This window comes from Parambassis ranga, unplaced genomic scaffold, assembly GCF_900634625.1.
Source record: "Parambassis ranga unplaced genomic scaffold, fParRan2.1 scaffold_21_arrow_ctg1, whole genome shotgun sequence".
Lineage (NCBI taxonomy): Eukaryota > Metazoa > Chordata > Actinopteri > Ambassidae > Parambassis > Parambassis ranga.
In genome coordinates this window covers 7,458,107-7,470,722 of record NW_021144767.1, presented here as the reverse complement: position 1 = coordinate 7,470,722, position 12,616 = coordinate 7,458,107, and the positions used below count along the sequence as shown (strand labels likewise).

Genomic DNA, 12,616 nt, shown 5'->3' with positions numbered 1-12,616 from the left:
CCTCTTTGTGTCTTGCCCTCCTTGTGCAAGGTGTCAATGGTCGTCCTTTGGGCAACTGTCAAGTCAGCAGTCTTCCTGCTGTCACTTCCTGCTGTTCTAAGTGTTTTGTTGTTGGATTTCAGTTACCACCCCCATGTACGTTGGTATCAGACGGTCAACTGTGCAGTTGCAAGAGTGATCTTGGTGAACCCAGAAAGTCAGCGCTGTGATTTCTTCTCTGACAGAGTCATCTACAGGTCTGTCAGGACCAGACCACCAGTGTTTGCTCACTCACTTTCATCACATCCAACATTCAGTGGAACTTTCTGTCCAGAGCATTTTACACTGGTGGTAGTGGGTACATGTTCGGCATGCCAGTCTGTAAATTAGACAAACAAACGGTGTCACACAGTTCCGGGTTACAGTTTAATGTAAAGGGCATCTCATTCAGTCACTTTCCTTTGGTGCTACTGTGATTGTTCTGTATTCTGTTGTTTCTGAATAATACAGCTGTCTCATAATTGGATTTAAAGGAAATCTACATTTAATTTGTGATTACATTATCATGAAATTTGATTGGCCTAACATTATACTAATTTAGCAAAGATATCTTTACTCTGCTGCAGTTACATTCATTCATGTCAGGGAACAAACTTCTTTGTTTGCACAGACTCAATATACCCGCCCTCATTTGTGTCAGATTTTCATTGTATACATTACATAACAGTAGAATAAAGCTTGCCCATCTGATTCCTAAGACCTTCTATCAGCAGCAAATATGTAACTTGGTTGTTGGTGCATTTCTTGACTGTCAGTATACATGATTCCTTGTGGTTGCTCACCTGTGGGAAGCTTCCAAGGAATTATAGTGGTTTATTGGTTCACCCTGACAAAGAATGAGGAGGGATATAGGGGAAGATTATAGAGTTTGAGAGATGATCATGAAACAATGTAGAATATTAATGTTGGTATGGAGGAAACTTGGAGTGTGTTGATGCCCTCTTTTTGTTCTGCAGTGGCAGAGTGAATGGTCGTCAGTACAGAGCCGACCTGGAGCTTTACCAGAATATTGTTGCTGAACAGTGCTGCTGGGAAATGAAGTCCAACTAACCCGTTCTCAAACTAGTCAAACAGCAGCAGGGACACTGGGAAAGACTTGTCAGGACTAAGGTACTCAACTTGTGTTCAGTCTACAGCAGAAATATAGAATTTTTCCACATCGTCTTTTGATTGATTTCAAAGGTGATTTATCTTTCTAGAATATTTTTGTGAAAATGTTACTTTTGAATTATTAGTCAGTTGGAAAAAATATTCTCCCTTGCTGTCAAAGTAAATAGTGGCCAGTATAGAGTAAGTAATAAGAGTAATCAGAGTAAGTAATTCTCACGAAATACTAAGTGGTATCAAGAAGTATGAAAAAAAACATAAAATAAATAACATAAAAAAAACTATGAAACCTGTAGTAATATACAAATGGTCCACCAGACCCTCTATATATATATATATATATATATATATATATATATATATATATATAGAGAGAGAGAGAGAGAGGGAGAGAGAGAGCGAGGGAGAGGGAGGGAGAGGAGAGAGAAAGGGAGGGAGGGAGGGGGGGAGAGAGGGAGAGAGAGAGAGAGAGAGAGGGGGGGAGAGAGAGAAAGGGAGGGAGGGAGAGACAGAGGAGAGAGGGGGGGAGGGAGAGAGAGAGGGAGGGAGAGACAGGAGAGAGAGAGGGAGAGAGAGAGCGAGCAGAGAAAGAACGGACAGACAAGTTATGTTACAAGTTGGGAGGCTCAGGCATTATTTTATATCTGTCATGTCAAAGTTGATCCAAAATATTGAGTTGGAGTTATTAGTGTTTGTATTGCAGCAGTTTTAAATGGTGTTTTCCACTTAGGTCCATTAACTCCTATTATAATACTACATTTTAATATCAGAGCCATAACAACATGGAATCATGCATTTCTTAATGTAAGGGTTTCATTTGTGAGGACATGTCAAAGTTCATGATCATAAATTCAGCTTCACATTCTTCATTTCACTGCTTCTAAGACAAAAACATGTTCTGACCTGAAATCACAGTCAGTGATTCAAATGAAAGTGAAACATCATCAACATTTAAAGCACAAAGTTGAAGCTGCTGTCACTTCCACACACTCTGCTTCTACACACAGCACAGACTCACTGAGCAACCAGGAGACAACAACCAGAACCCAGCATGTAGAGGCTGAGTGAATGTGGTGCTGAAGGTGTGGAGGTGGATCAGTGTGTCAGAGGAGACTCTGTAGAAGGACAGAGTGCCAGCAGGACAGTCCACATACACTGCTGCTCTGTGAGAGCCAGAGGAGGAGGAGATGAATGTTCCTCTGTTATTGTGACAGACAGAGTAACCATCATCATAGCAGCTCAGACTCCAGGACTGATTGTTTCCTCCAAACCTGCAGTCAGCACTGTCTCCTTTCCTTCTGATTCTTCTGTAACTCACTGATATTTCAACCCTTCCTCTCCACTCGACCTCCCAGTAACAGCGACCAGTCAGAACATTTCTACACAGCAGCTGATAGTAGCAGTCAAATCTGTCTGGATGATCAGGATATGGCTGCTTCTCTCTCACATGTGTCACCTTCCTGTTGTTGTCAGACAGTTTGAGCTTTGTGTTCACTGAGTTTGTGTCGACTTCAAGTTGACAGAAATCTGATGGAGAGAAAAAGACACAGCTGCAGTTTATCATCTGACACATCTGATGGCTTCATTCTGTCTTTACTGACTGATGTGTTGTTCATTCATACAAAGTTTATCATCAGACTTTTTGTCACTAATGTTTGAATGAACAAACACACAACTATCAGCTTTGTGTTCAAACACAAACTGGATATTTGCAGCAATGTGAGTAAAGACAGACGACACATTTAGAACATGAGAAGAACAGCAGCATCAACTGTATCATTGGATAAAGAGCATCATCCAAAAGCTCCTTCATCAGAGTCTGGAGGAGGATCTGGACTGAAAGACCAGACTCAGACCTCCTGATCTATCCTGATATTGTTCCACTGTTACTATTGTAAATACTTATTCCGCTTCTGTATTATTCTCCTTCTTCTGGACACATTTTCGGCGGAACTAGTCCCACAGCTTTAATGTGAGCGACCTGAAACTGTTACAGGACGTCCGGCTGTACCGGGACACCTGTGCTATGACTTTTCTTTCCGTTCCGACGTACGGTTTTCACGTAAATCGCAAAAAACCAGTGGGCGAACGACGGGGAGAGAGAGAAAAAAAGGCAAAAGTCACAATACCAGGGAGGAAGCCGAAAACTGAGGGAGCCGTTTCCATGGTAACCTCCACAGGTGCTGTAACTGACTTCTCTGATTACATCATCAAAGATGGCCGCTCCCATTAACAATGCATTGGGTTCATTCAAACCAATGTAACTTCACTGTATTAATCCATACAGAGGCAGACACACACACACACAACCATACAGGAACATACACAACTACACTCACACACACACACACAAACACACACACACAACCATACAGGAAAATACACAACTACACTAACATACACACACACATGCACACACACACTGATTTTCAAAATAAAAGCCTCCAAATCATTACAGACCTTACTAGGCCTGGTAAACTACACACAAGCCACCCAGAAATATGCAGACACACACTATACACACCTGCCAACACACAGACACACAAACATGGATTTTCAAAATAAAAGACCCTGCACAATAACAGGATATGGCTGACGTGTAGATTTTCAAAATAAAACACTTAAACATGTTTTAACATGCATTAGGGAGTGTCCCCAACCCACCCCCCCACACACACACACACACACTTACACAGACACACACTGATTTTCAAAATAAAAGCCTCTAATTCATTACACAGCTAACTAGCGCTAGCCACCCCTACAAATTATACATCAAATCGACCGGCTCGGTCAGGACTACTACCCTCTGAGGTTTGGTGTCGATCGGATAAACGGTGTTTGAAAAAATCCAGAAAAACTGCGATCGACCCTCCCCACAGGCATCAAATCACTGTCAAAACTTTGAAGGCATGGCGTTTGGGCATGCTTTCACACAGAACCTTCATTCAAAATGTAAAATGTAGATAAACATTAGACCTCTGACATATTGAGTCCCCATGTCTGTGCCACTTTTTGTTTTGACAGGCAAGCCACTTAAGCTGACCTAACCCCCCTCATAGGAAATAATGGGAAACTGGTGAGATCCCTGACAAAACCCAGCTAACTTTGGAAGCCTATCAGTCTGGCATGCCTCTACACAGAACATTCATTTCAACTGCAAACTGCTCATAAGGAGTTGGACTTTATCATACTGAGTCCTCATGTTCATGTCTTTTACCAAACTTCATAAAATAGCAGCCAAAGTCACATCCACATCTTTAGGATTCCTCCATTCAGAATGAATGGAGAAGCTTGGGGCCTATTAAACCTTATATAAAACCAATCAGAAACACTGTAAAAGCATGAAATGTCATCAGTGGCATCTTTCACATCTGCCGGTGATCAGGAATGAGGTTTGGTGGTATATAATGGGGCGGACCGGCAGCAGAGTGTGGGTGAGCGCGCATTGGCCCACTCAAAATTTCTTGTGAAATTTTCTAGGTTATATATACAATAGTTATTTTTATTTTCTTTCCTGTTTGGTTCTTCTGTCCTTATGTTCCTTTCTTTGGTTGGGATTGTTGGTGCATTATCATTGAGGGTTTTTCCTGTAGAACAGACCAAAAGTCCAGTTCATATGTTCACTGGGCCGAAGCCTCTGTCATAAAATCAATAATGTCATAATATGCCACCAGTACTGTTGTCCACAGGATGAAATCACACCTTTAAAAATGATTATTATTTATATATATTTAACATTTCACCACAAGATGGCAGCAAACATGGTCAAACTCTCACCACCCAGTTTTGCCAGTGATCTGTGTTTTTTTATTGCCCATTTCTAAAATGGCAAGTGTGAGTAAGAAAAGGAAGGTTGACAGCGAAGGCCGAAGTTTCAGGACAAGTGGAAATGGAAGAAGAATGTGAGGGCAAGACATCTTGCACATTGAAACCTGTGTTGGAGCCAGACCTGCCCCCTTTACTGCAGCTGAGAGCCCAGTCTCTTCCTTCTCATCAGAGGTCCCTCGTTAATCGCGGGGTTACGTTCCAAAAATAACCCGCAAAAGGTGAAATCCGTGAAGTGATGGGCTTTATTTTTTACAGTTATTCTAGATGCTTTAAGGCTGTGAAGCCCTCACTACACACTTTATACTCCTTTCTCTCCTGTTCAAACACTGTCAGAGTTCAAACCTTCATAAAAATAAGTCCAGTGTTACAGAATGAAACCAAAGCACAAAGCAAAATAAAAGGAAATATAATAAATGAAGATTAAACAATGGTTTGTGAAATGGAAGTTGTGGCGGCTGCACTAAAATGAATGATAAGTTAATGTGGTCTGTTCAGAGCTGTCAGTAAAAGCTTGTTTAACTGGTTTCGGCTGTCCCGCCTAACAAATGAAGAGATTGCTTCCAAAACGCTATAAATCCAGAAAAAAGTGTTTTCTTTCCAAAAAGGGTTTATATGAAACTTCTAGTTTTCATATAAACCCTCCGCCATGACAGTTGGAAAGCTGCCCGTGATTGGTTGAATGGAAATGCTGCATTGTGCTGAAAATCAGGGCGTTTGTAGCAGATTGGGAAAAAAGGGAAGAAGCGGTGCAGGGAAACATGGCGGATAACGTGTTTTGTTACTAATTGATTAAAAGCTTTAAACAGAGACCCCGTGTGAAACTTATTTTGGTGGTAACTCGTTTTCTTAAACAGTGGCGTTTATCGCCCTGACCCTAACCCTAATAATGCTGCTCACAGCTCAGTGTCTCAGTGTCTTCACTCTTCAGTCCATCAGTCCAGTCTGACCCTTTGGATGAGATTCTTTGTGTCTGAGTCCTGCCTGCTTTTGGACTGTGGAGCTGTTTCTTCCTGTGTTTGGACCTTTTCAACCCTTTGTGGTCTCTTATTGGATTTTGTCTTTTGTCTGCTTTGGTTGTCTCTGTTATGTCCCAGGCTGAGGGGAAACCCACACACAGCATGTCTGCACCTCCCCACTCGTCCCCACTCTCAGATCGGCAGCTACACAGGCTGGTTTCAGTGTTAGGCTGCAGTTCATGAACTCAGAGCTGAGCAGTGCCCAAACAAACACAGAGACACTACAACACACTAAAGCTCCCTAACAAGAGAAAAAAGGAAAACCAATGACAAAGCTGGAACCTAAAACTCCTGCTGGGGAGTAATAAACTCCAGTAAACACCAAAGAAATCCAACCGCCGAGGCTGCGCTACAACAGCTCTGATGGACTGATAGAACACTGACTCATGCACAATAACATGAGGAAAGACTGAGTCAAACTTACACCTCCTTGGAACAGGTTTTAACCTCTGCTCTCCACCATGCTCCACCCTGCAGGAAGAAACACAGTCAGAATGATTTTCTAACCAACATGAGTCCAAACTGCTGATCAACATGAAGCAGAGTTCCTCAGTTTGTCAGAGACACACAAACAGACTGAAACTCATCTGTGTCGACTCCAGAAGAGTCTCTCCTGATCTGCTCTGTGTTTATTCATGTCCTCCATTCTGTGAAATATTGCTCTCTGTCAGTGCTTTACTGTAAAATCCTCTTCATGCAGCAACAGTGTAGGTTTGATCTCAGCATTGTGCATTTATCCAAAGCAGCAAACAAGCCACACTGTCTCTGACTGTTTGTTCCTTTCACTCTATATGCAAACACAAGCCTGGTTCACATGTGTCATGGATGGAAGAGTTTCTGACACACTTCAAATAAATACATTCACTCATGTCTGTGTGTAGTTTTTACAGTGATAATATTGTAGTGTCTCCCTGCTCTCTGTCTCTGACTGAAGGAACTCCTCCTTCTACCATTGTGTTGTTGTCTCCTCTGAAGCTTCACATATGGATTGTTTCAGGAACATTTGTTTGTGGAAATAATTCAGTGGTTCTTACAGCTGAGGACATTAATAAGTAGGGCATCATTTTGTATTTGATCTGCACTAAGTGTGACTGAAAATCAGTCTGTATGTATTTTGATATGAAGAACATGTATAAAGAAAAGTGAAGTTAACATGATGGACACTTAATGATGGAGGAAGATGAACATCAGGGATCAGTGATTATTTCTTCTCTGCAGTTTCAGTCCATCCATCAACAGCTGTGGATATATGAGCTAAACTGACAGACTGAGGAGGACTCATGCTCTGTGGTCTCTGTGTACCTGAGAGTCTTCAGACTACAATCTGGACTGTTGAGTAAAGCAGACAGCAGCTCCACTCCTGAGTCTCCTGGATGATTGTAGCTCAGGTCCAGCTCTCTCAGATAGGAGGGGTTGGAGGTCAGAGCCGAGGCCAGAGAAGCACAGCCCTCCTGTGTGATCAGACAACCTGACAGACTGGAGGTACAAAACATGTCATGAACTCAAGAAGAAAGAAGGAAAATCCAACAGATCTTCAACATGAACATGAAGCAGAATTTAACTGATGATCAAAAAGCTGGATCCTGACCTGAGAGTCTTCAGTCTGCAGTCTGGACTCTTCAGTCCACGAGAAAGCTGCTTCACTCCTGAATCCTGCAGGTCGTTATTATCCAGATCCAGCTCTCTCAGACTAGAGGACTGGGAGCTGAGGACTGAGGACAGAGCTTCACAGCTTCTCTCTGAGAGGTTACAGCTGCTCAGTCTGAGAAAAAAAAGATTGAACACAAAGTCAATGTTTTGTTGTTCATATAAAAATCAGCCATGTTTGAAATGGTTCATAAATCCACCTACAGAACTTTGTTGGAGGCTTTGACCACTGGCAGCAGCCTCAGAAGAGCCTCCTCTGAAGCAGAGTATTTCTTCAGGTCAAACACCTCCAGACCTTCTTCTGATGACAGTAAGATGAAGACCAGAGCTGACCACTGAGCAGGAGACAGTTCATCTGTGGAGAGACGTCCTGATCTCAGGGCCTGTTGGATCTCCTCCACTAGAGAACGATCATTCAGTTCATTCAGACAGTGGAACAGATTGATGCTTCTCTCTGCAGACACATTCTCACTGATCTTCTCCTTGATGTACTGGACTGTTTTCTGATTGGTCTGTGAGCTACTTCCTGTCTGTGTCAGCAGGCCCCGTAGAAGAGTCTGATTGGTCTCCAGTGAAAGACCCAGGAGGAAGCGGAGGAACAAGTCCAGGTGTCCACTTGGACTCTGTAAGGACTTGTCCACAGCACTCCGGTGGAGGTGTTTTAGTTCAGGTTTGTGTCTTTTGTCTCTAAAGCCTTCAGACTGCACAGATGTTGTTTGTTGTTGTTCCAGCAGGTTGACAGCAGAGCTGATGAAGGTCAGATGGACATGAAGAGCAGCCAGAAACTCCTGAACACTCAGATGGATGAAGCAGAACACCTTGTCCTGGTACAGGCCTCTCTCCTCTTTAAAGACCTGTGTGAACACTCCTGAGTACACTGAGGCTGCTCTGATATCGATGCCACACTCTGTCAGGTCTGACTCATAGAAGATCAGGTTTCCTTTCTGCAGCTGATCAAAAGCCAGTTTTCCCAGAGACTGGATCATCTCCCTGCTCTCTGGACTCCACTGTGGATCTGTCTGAGCTCCTCCATCATACTTGATCTTCTTCACTTTGGTCTGAACCACCAGGAAGTGGATGTACATCTCAGTCAGGGTCTTGGGCAGCTCTCCTCCCTCTCTGGTTTCCAACATGTCCTCCAGAACTGTAGCAGTGATCCAGCAGAAGACTGGGATGTGGCACATGATGTGGAGGCTTCGTGATGTCTTGATGTGGGAGATGATCCTGCTGGCCTGCTCCTCCTCTCTGAACCTCTTCCTGAAGTACTCCTCCTTCTGTGGGTCGGTGAACCCTCTGACCTCTGTCACCACGTCCACACAGTCAGGAGGGATCTGATTGGCTGCTGCAGGTCGTGTGGTGATCCAGAGGCGAGCAGAGGGAAGCAGCTTCCCCCTGATGAGGTTTGTCAGCAGCACATCCACTGAGGTGGACTTTGTGACATCAGTCAGGGTCTCATTGTTGTGGAAGTCCAGAGGAAGTCGACACTCATCCAGACCATCAAAGATGAAGACCACCTGGAGGCGCTGAAAGCTGCGGATTCCTGCTTCTTTGGTTTCAGTGAAGAAGTGATGAACAAGTTCCACCAAGCTGAACTTTCTCTCTCTCAGCACATTCAGCTCTCTGAAAGTCAATGGAAATGTGAACTGGATGTCCTGGTTGGCTTTGTCTTCAGCCCAGTCCAGAGTGAACTTCTGTGTTAGGACTGTTTTCCCGATGCCAGCCACTCCCTTTGTCATCACTGTTCTGATTGGTTCCTGTCTTCCAGGTGAGCCTTTAAAGATGCCTTCTGGTCTGATGCTTGTTTCTGGTCTGTGTGCTTTCCTGGATGCTGCTTCAATCTGTCTGACCTCATGTTCCTCATTGACCTCTGCAGTCCCTCCCTCTGTGATGTAGAGCTCTGTGTAGATCTGGTTCAGAAGGGTCGGCTCTCCTGCTTTAGCGATCCCCTCAAACACACACTGGAACTTCTTCCTCAGGTTAGACTTGAGTTTACGTCCACACTCTGCAGCAGGAGTTCCTAAACAAACAATAAATGTCATTAATAAGTGAACGCTACAATAAATGTGTCAAATAAATATTTTCTGTCTCCATGAAATCTGTTCATCAGTTGTAGACAAACAGTTTGTGTTTTCAGTCAGAAGAATTCACAGATGTCTGCATCATATTAACAGCAGAGTGTGTAAATGTAAACTTCATTTCCTCTTTCCATCATGTTAAAGCTCTTCAAATCCTCTTACTGCTCTGCAGACGCTCAGCCAGCTCCTCCTGCTTCATCCTCCTCAGGAAGTGCACTGTGATCTGCACTAATGACTCTCTGCTGCTCCTCTGCTCTTCATCCTCCTCATCCTCCCTCTGACTCTCTGAGCATTCTGGGTAATCTGGACTCAGGAGCTTCTGGATCTTCTTCAGCTCATCCTTCACAAACCTGACAATGTTCTCCTCCAGCAGCTGGAACAGAACAACAGAGTATAAACTCTCAGACTTTGAGGAGCAGAATAACAGTTTAGTGTTTCATGATATTACTGTGCTGCCCCCCAAAGTCAGCCAAAATTCTGTGTTTGAGTTTGAGATTGTCCTACGAGGTTTCCGTAGTAGTATAATGGGTTCCAGAGCCAAGTGGAAAGTTTCTGCTGCGTTTTTCCATCCTGCTACGTGTTTTTTAGTTGTCTGAGAATATCTGTCTGTAAGTATTGTGTTTTATAAGACCTTACCTCTTGTCACGCGCTCATAGGAGGCACTTTAAGTTATTTAAGTTAAAGGAAACGGGTTAAAAGTGCGACGCTAATAGCGCTAGCGACCTTATGGGTTTTTCAATGCAAATTAGCATTGTGCTAATCGTTAGCGGTTTATGCATTTTTCAGTTGTTTAGCTCAGCTATGTTTTGCGTATGTTTGTGCAGAATGCATTTTGTTTATGTGATGTATGTGAATGTGAATTATTGCTTGATTGTAATATGCATTTATTTCTGTATGTTATAGTTTTACAACAATTATTCAACTCCAGTAAACTTCAAAACGGCAAGATGCTTCCTGGTGTTTATTGGAGCCACTGTTAGCTATCTGTAAAGCTGGTTGGAAACACTAGTGAAGGCAGAATAGTAAAAAGACATCTTCGCAGACAGCTGAAAGTCGACGCAGGATACAGGAAGTCTTCATCAACCTACGGCAAAAGTCAGCAACATGGAGATCTTAGACGAAGCACTCGAAGTGAGATCACAGTGCTCCACAAGCTCACGTGCCAGTCAGCGCTCTACTGCTAGCGTCCTCGCCGCAAGAGCACGTGCTAGAGCAGAGGCCGCCCGAGCACAAGCAACATTTGCTGAAAAGGAAGCGGAGGTGATGAAAGCACAAGCTTCAATCGAGGCTGAAGCTACAAAGAAGAGAGGGGAGCTCGAGGCCAGTCTTCATGCACTACGTCTACAGGGCGCAGCTGCAGCAGCAATCGCAGAAGCTGAGGTGCTGGAAGCAGCTGCAGAGAATGAGTTTGGTGACGGCTGCTACCCGGGTAACAGTGAAGAAGACGTACGCCTCAAACCTGTCACTATCTCACTGGCTAATCACCATGACGGTACACAACCCAGCAGTACAGACCCACCAGCATGCCGAAACAAAAGGGACAGTGGTGAGATTGTAAAAAATGAGACAGACACATGTGATGCACATTTTACTGAGTTAAATGAATATGAGTTCAGTGAGTTACCGGAGGTGCAATCACCACAGCGTAACACCACCAGTGCTCTAGAGCATTCCTATGCCCCAACCTCACCCAGAAATGTCACACTCACGTCTCGCCCACAATATGTTAGCCCTGCTGTCCCTAACCAAAGAGTTCACCCACCTTATGGTCAGTCAGTTAACACCTTCCAGCCTACACCATCACAGCCCAGGCCAGTAGTCAGTGCTAATGAGTCCACTCCCTCTGCAACAATGGACTTAGCCAAATACCTGATCCGCAGGGAGCTAGTTAGCTCAGGGCTCCTAAAGTTCGATGACAGGCCGGAAAATTACTGGTCCTGGAAGGCTTCTTTCTTAAACTCACTTGAAGAGCTCAGTCTGACACCAAGACAAGAGTTAGACCTCCTTTGTAAATGGCTGGGCCCAAAATCAGCAGAGCAGGCCAAAAGAATAAGGTCTGTGCACATCTATGATGCTGCGGCAGCTGTAAAAATGGTATGGCAGAGACTGGAAGACAGCTATGGGTCCCCAGAAGCGATAGAGAATGCACTACTGAAAAAACTGGAAGATTTTCCTAAAATCGCTAACAGAGAAAATCACAAGTTAAGGGAGTTGGGAGACATCCTGACAGAGTTAGATGCAGCTCGTGCAGATGGTTTCTTACCTGGTTTAAGTTACCTGGACACATCCCGTGGCGTCACTCCCATCGTTCAGAAACTCCCATATCACCTCCAGGAGAAGTGGATTAATGTAGCATCCTGCTACAAGGAGAAATACGGTGTTACTTACCCGTCATTTCCAGTCCTTGTAAAGTTTGTGTGTGATAAAGCCCGCACTCTCAATGATCCAAGCTTTGCTCCTCTACTCAGTGGCGGCCCAAACATTCCAAAACCAGAGAGACTCAATAAACCAAACTTCAAAACCTCAGTGTCTGTTCGCAAAACTGAAATAACCAGCACATCTGATAGCAATCATGACTTCTCAGATAAAAGGGTGATTGACCCAGACAAACAATGCCCACTTCATAATAAACCACACCCCTTACGCAAGTGTCGTGGTTTTAGATGCAAAACTTTGGATGAGAGAAAAGCTATCCTGAAAGAAAAGAACATTTGTTACAAATGCTGCTCCTCTGTCAATCACATGGCAAAAGACTGTAATGCAATCCTGGAATGCACTGAGTGTAAAAGCAACCAACACATCGCAGCATTGCATCCTGGATCAGCACCCTGGAGAGCTCCTGACGCTGCAGCCCCAGAGACGCATGGCGGGGAGCAAGCAGGAGATCCCGCACCAGCCATC

General features: G+C 44.0%; 1 protein-coding gene across 1 annotated transcript; it reads right to left on the bottom strand.

Moving 5' to 3' along the window:
- Positions 1-2,143: 2,143 nt before the first annotated feature.
- Positions 2,144-10,821, bottom strand: LOC114429895 (NACHT, LRR and PYD domains-containing protein 12-like). The gene is made up of 7 exons (XM_028398505.1): positions 10,804-10,821; positions 9,878-10,079; positions 7,845-9,657; positions 7,582-7,755; positions 7,258-7,469; positions 6,431-6,457; positions 2,144-2,673 (listed from the first exon to the last, which is right to left on the bottom strand). The coding sequence occupies exons 1-7, from the start codon at positions 10,819-10,821 to the stop codon at positions 2,144-2,146; spliced, it is 2,976 nt and encodes a 991-aa protein (XP_028254306.1).
- Positions 10,822-12,616: the final 1,795 nt, after the last annotated feature.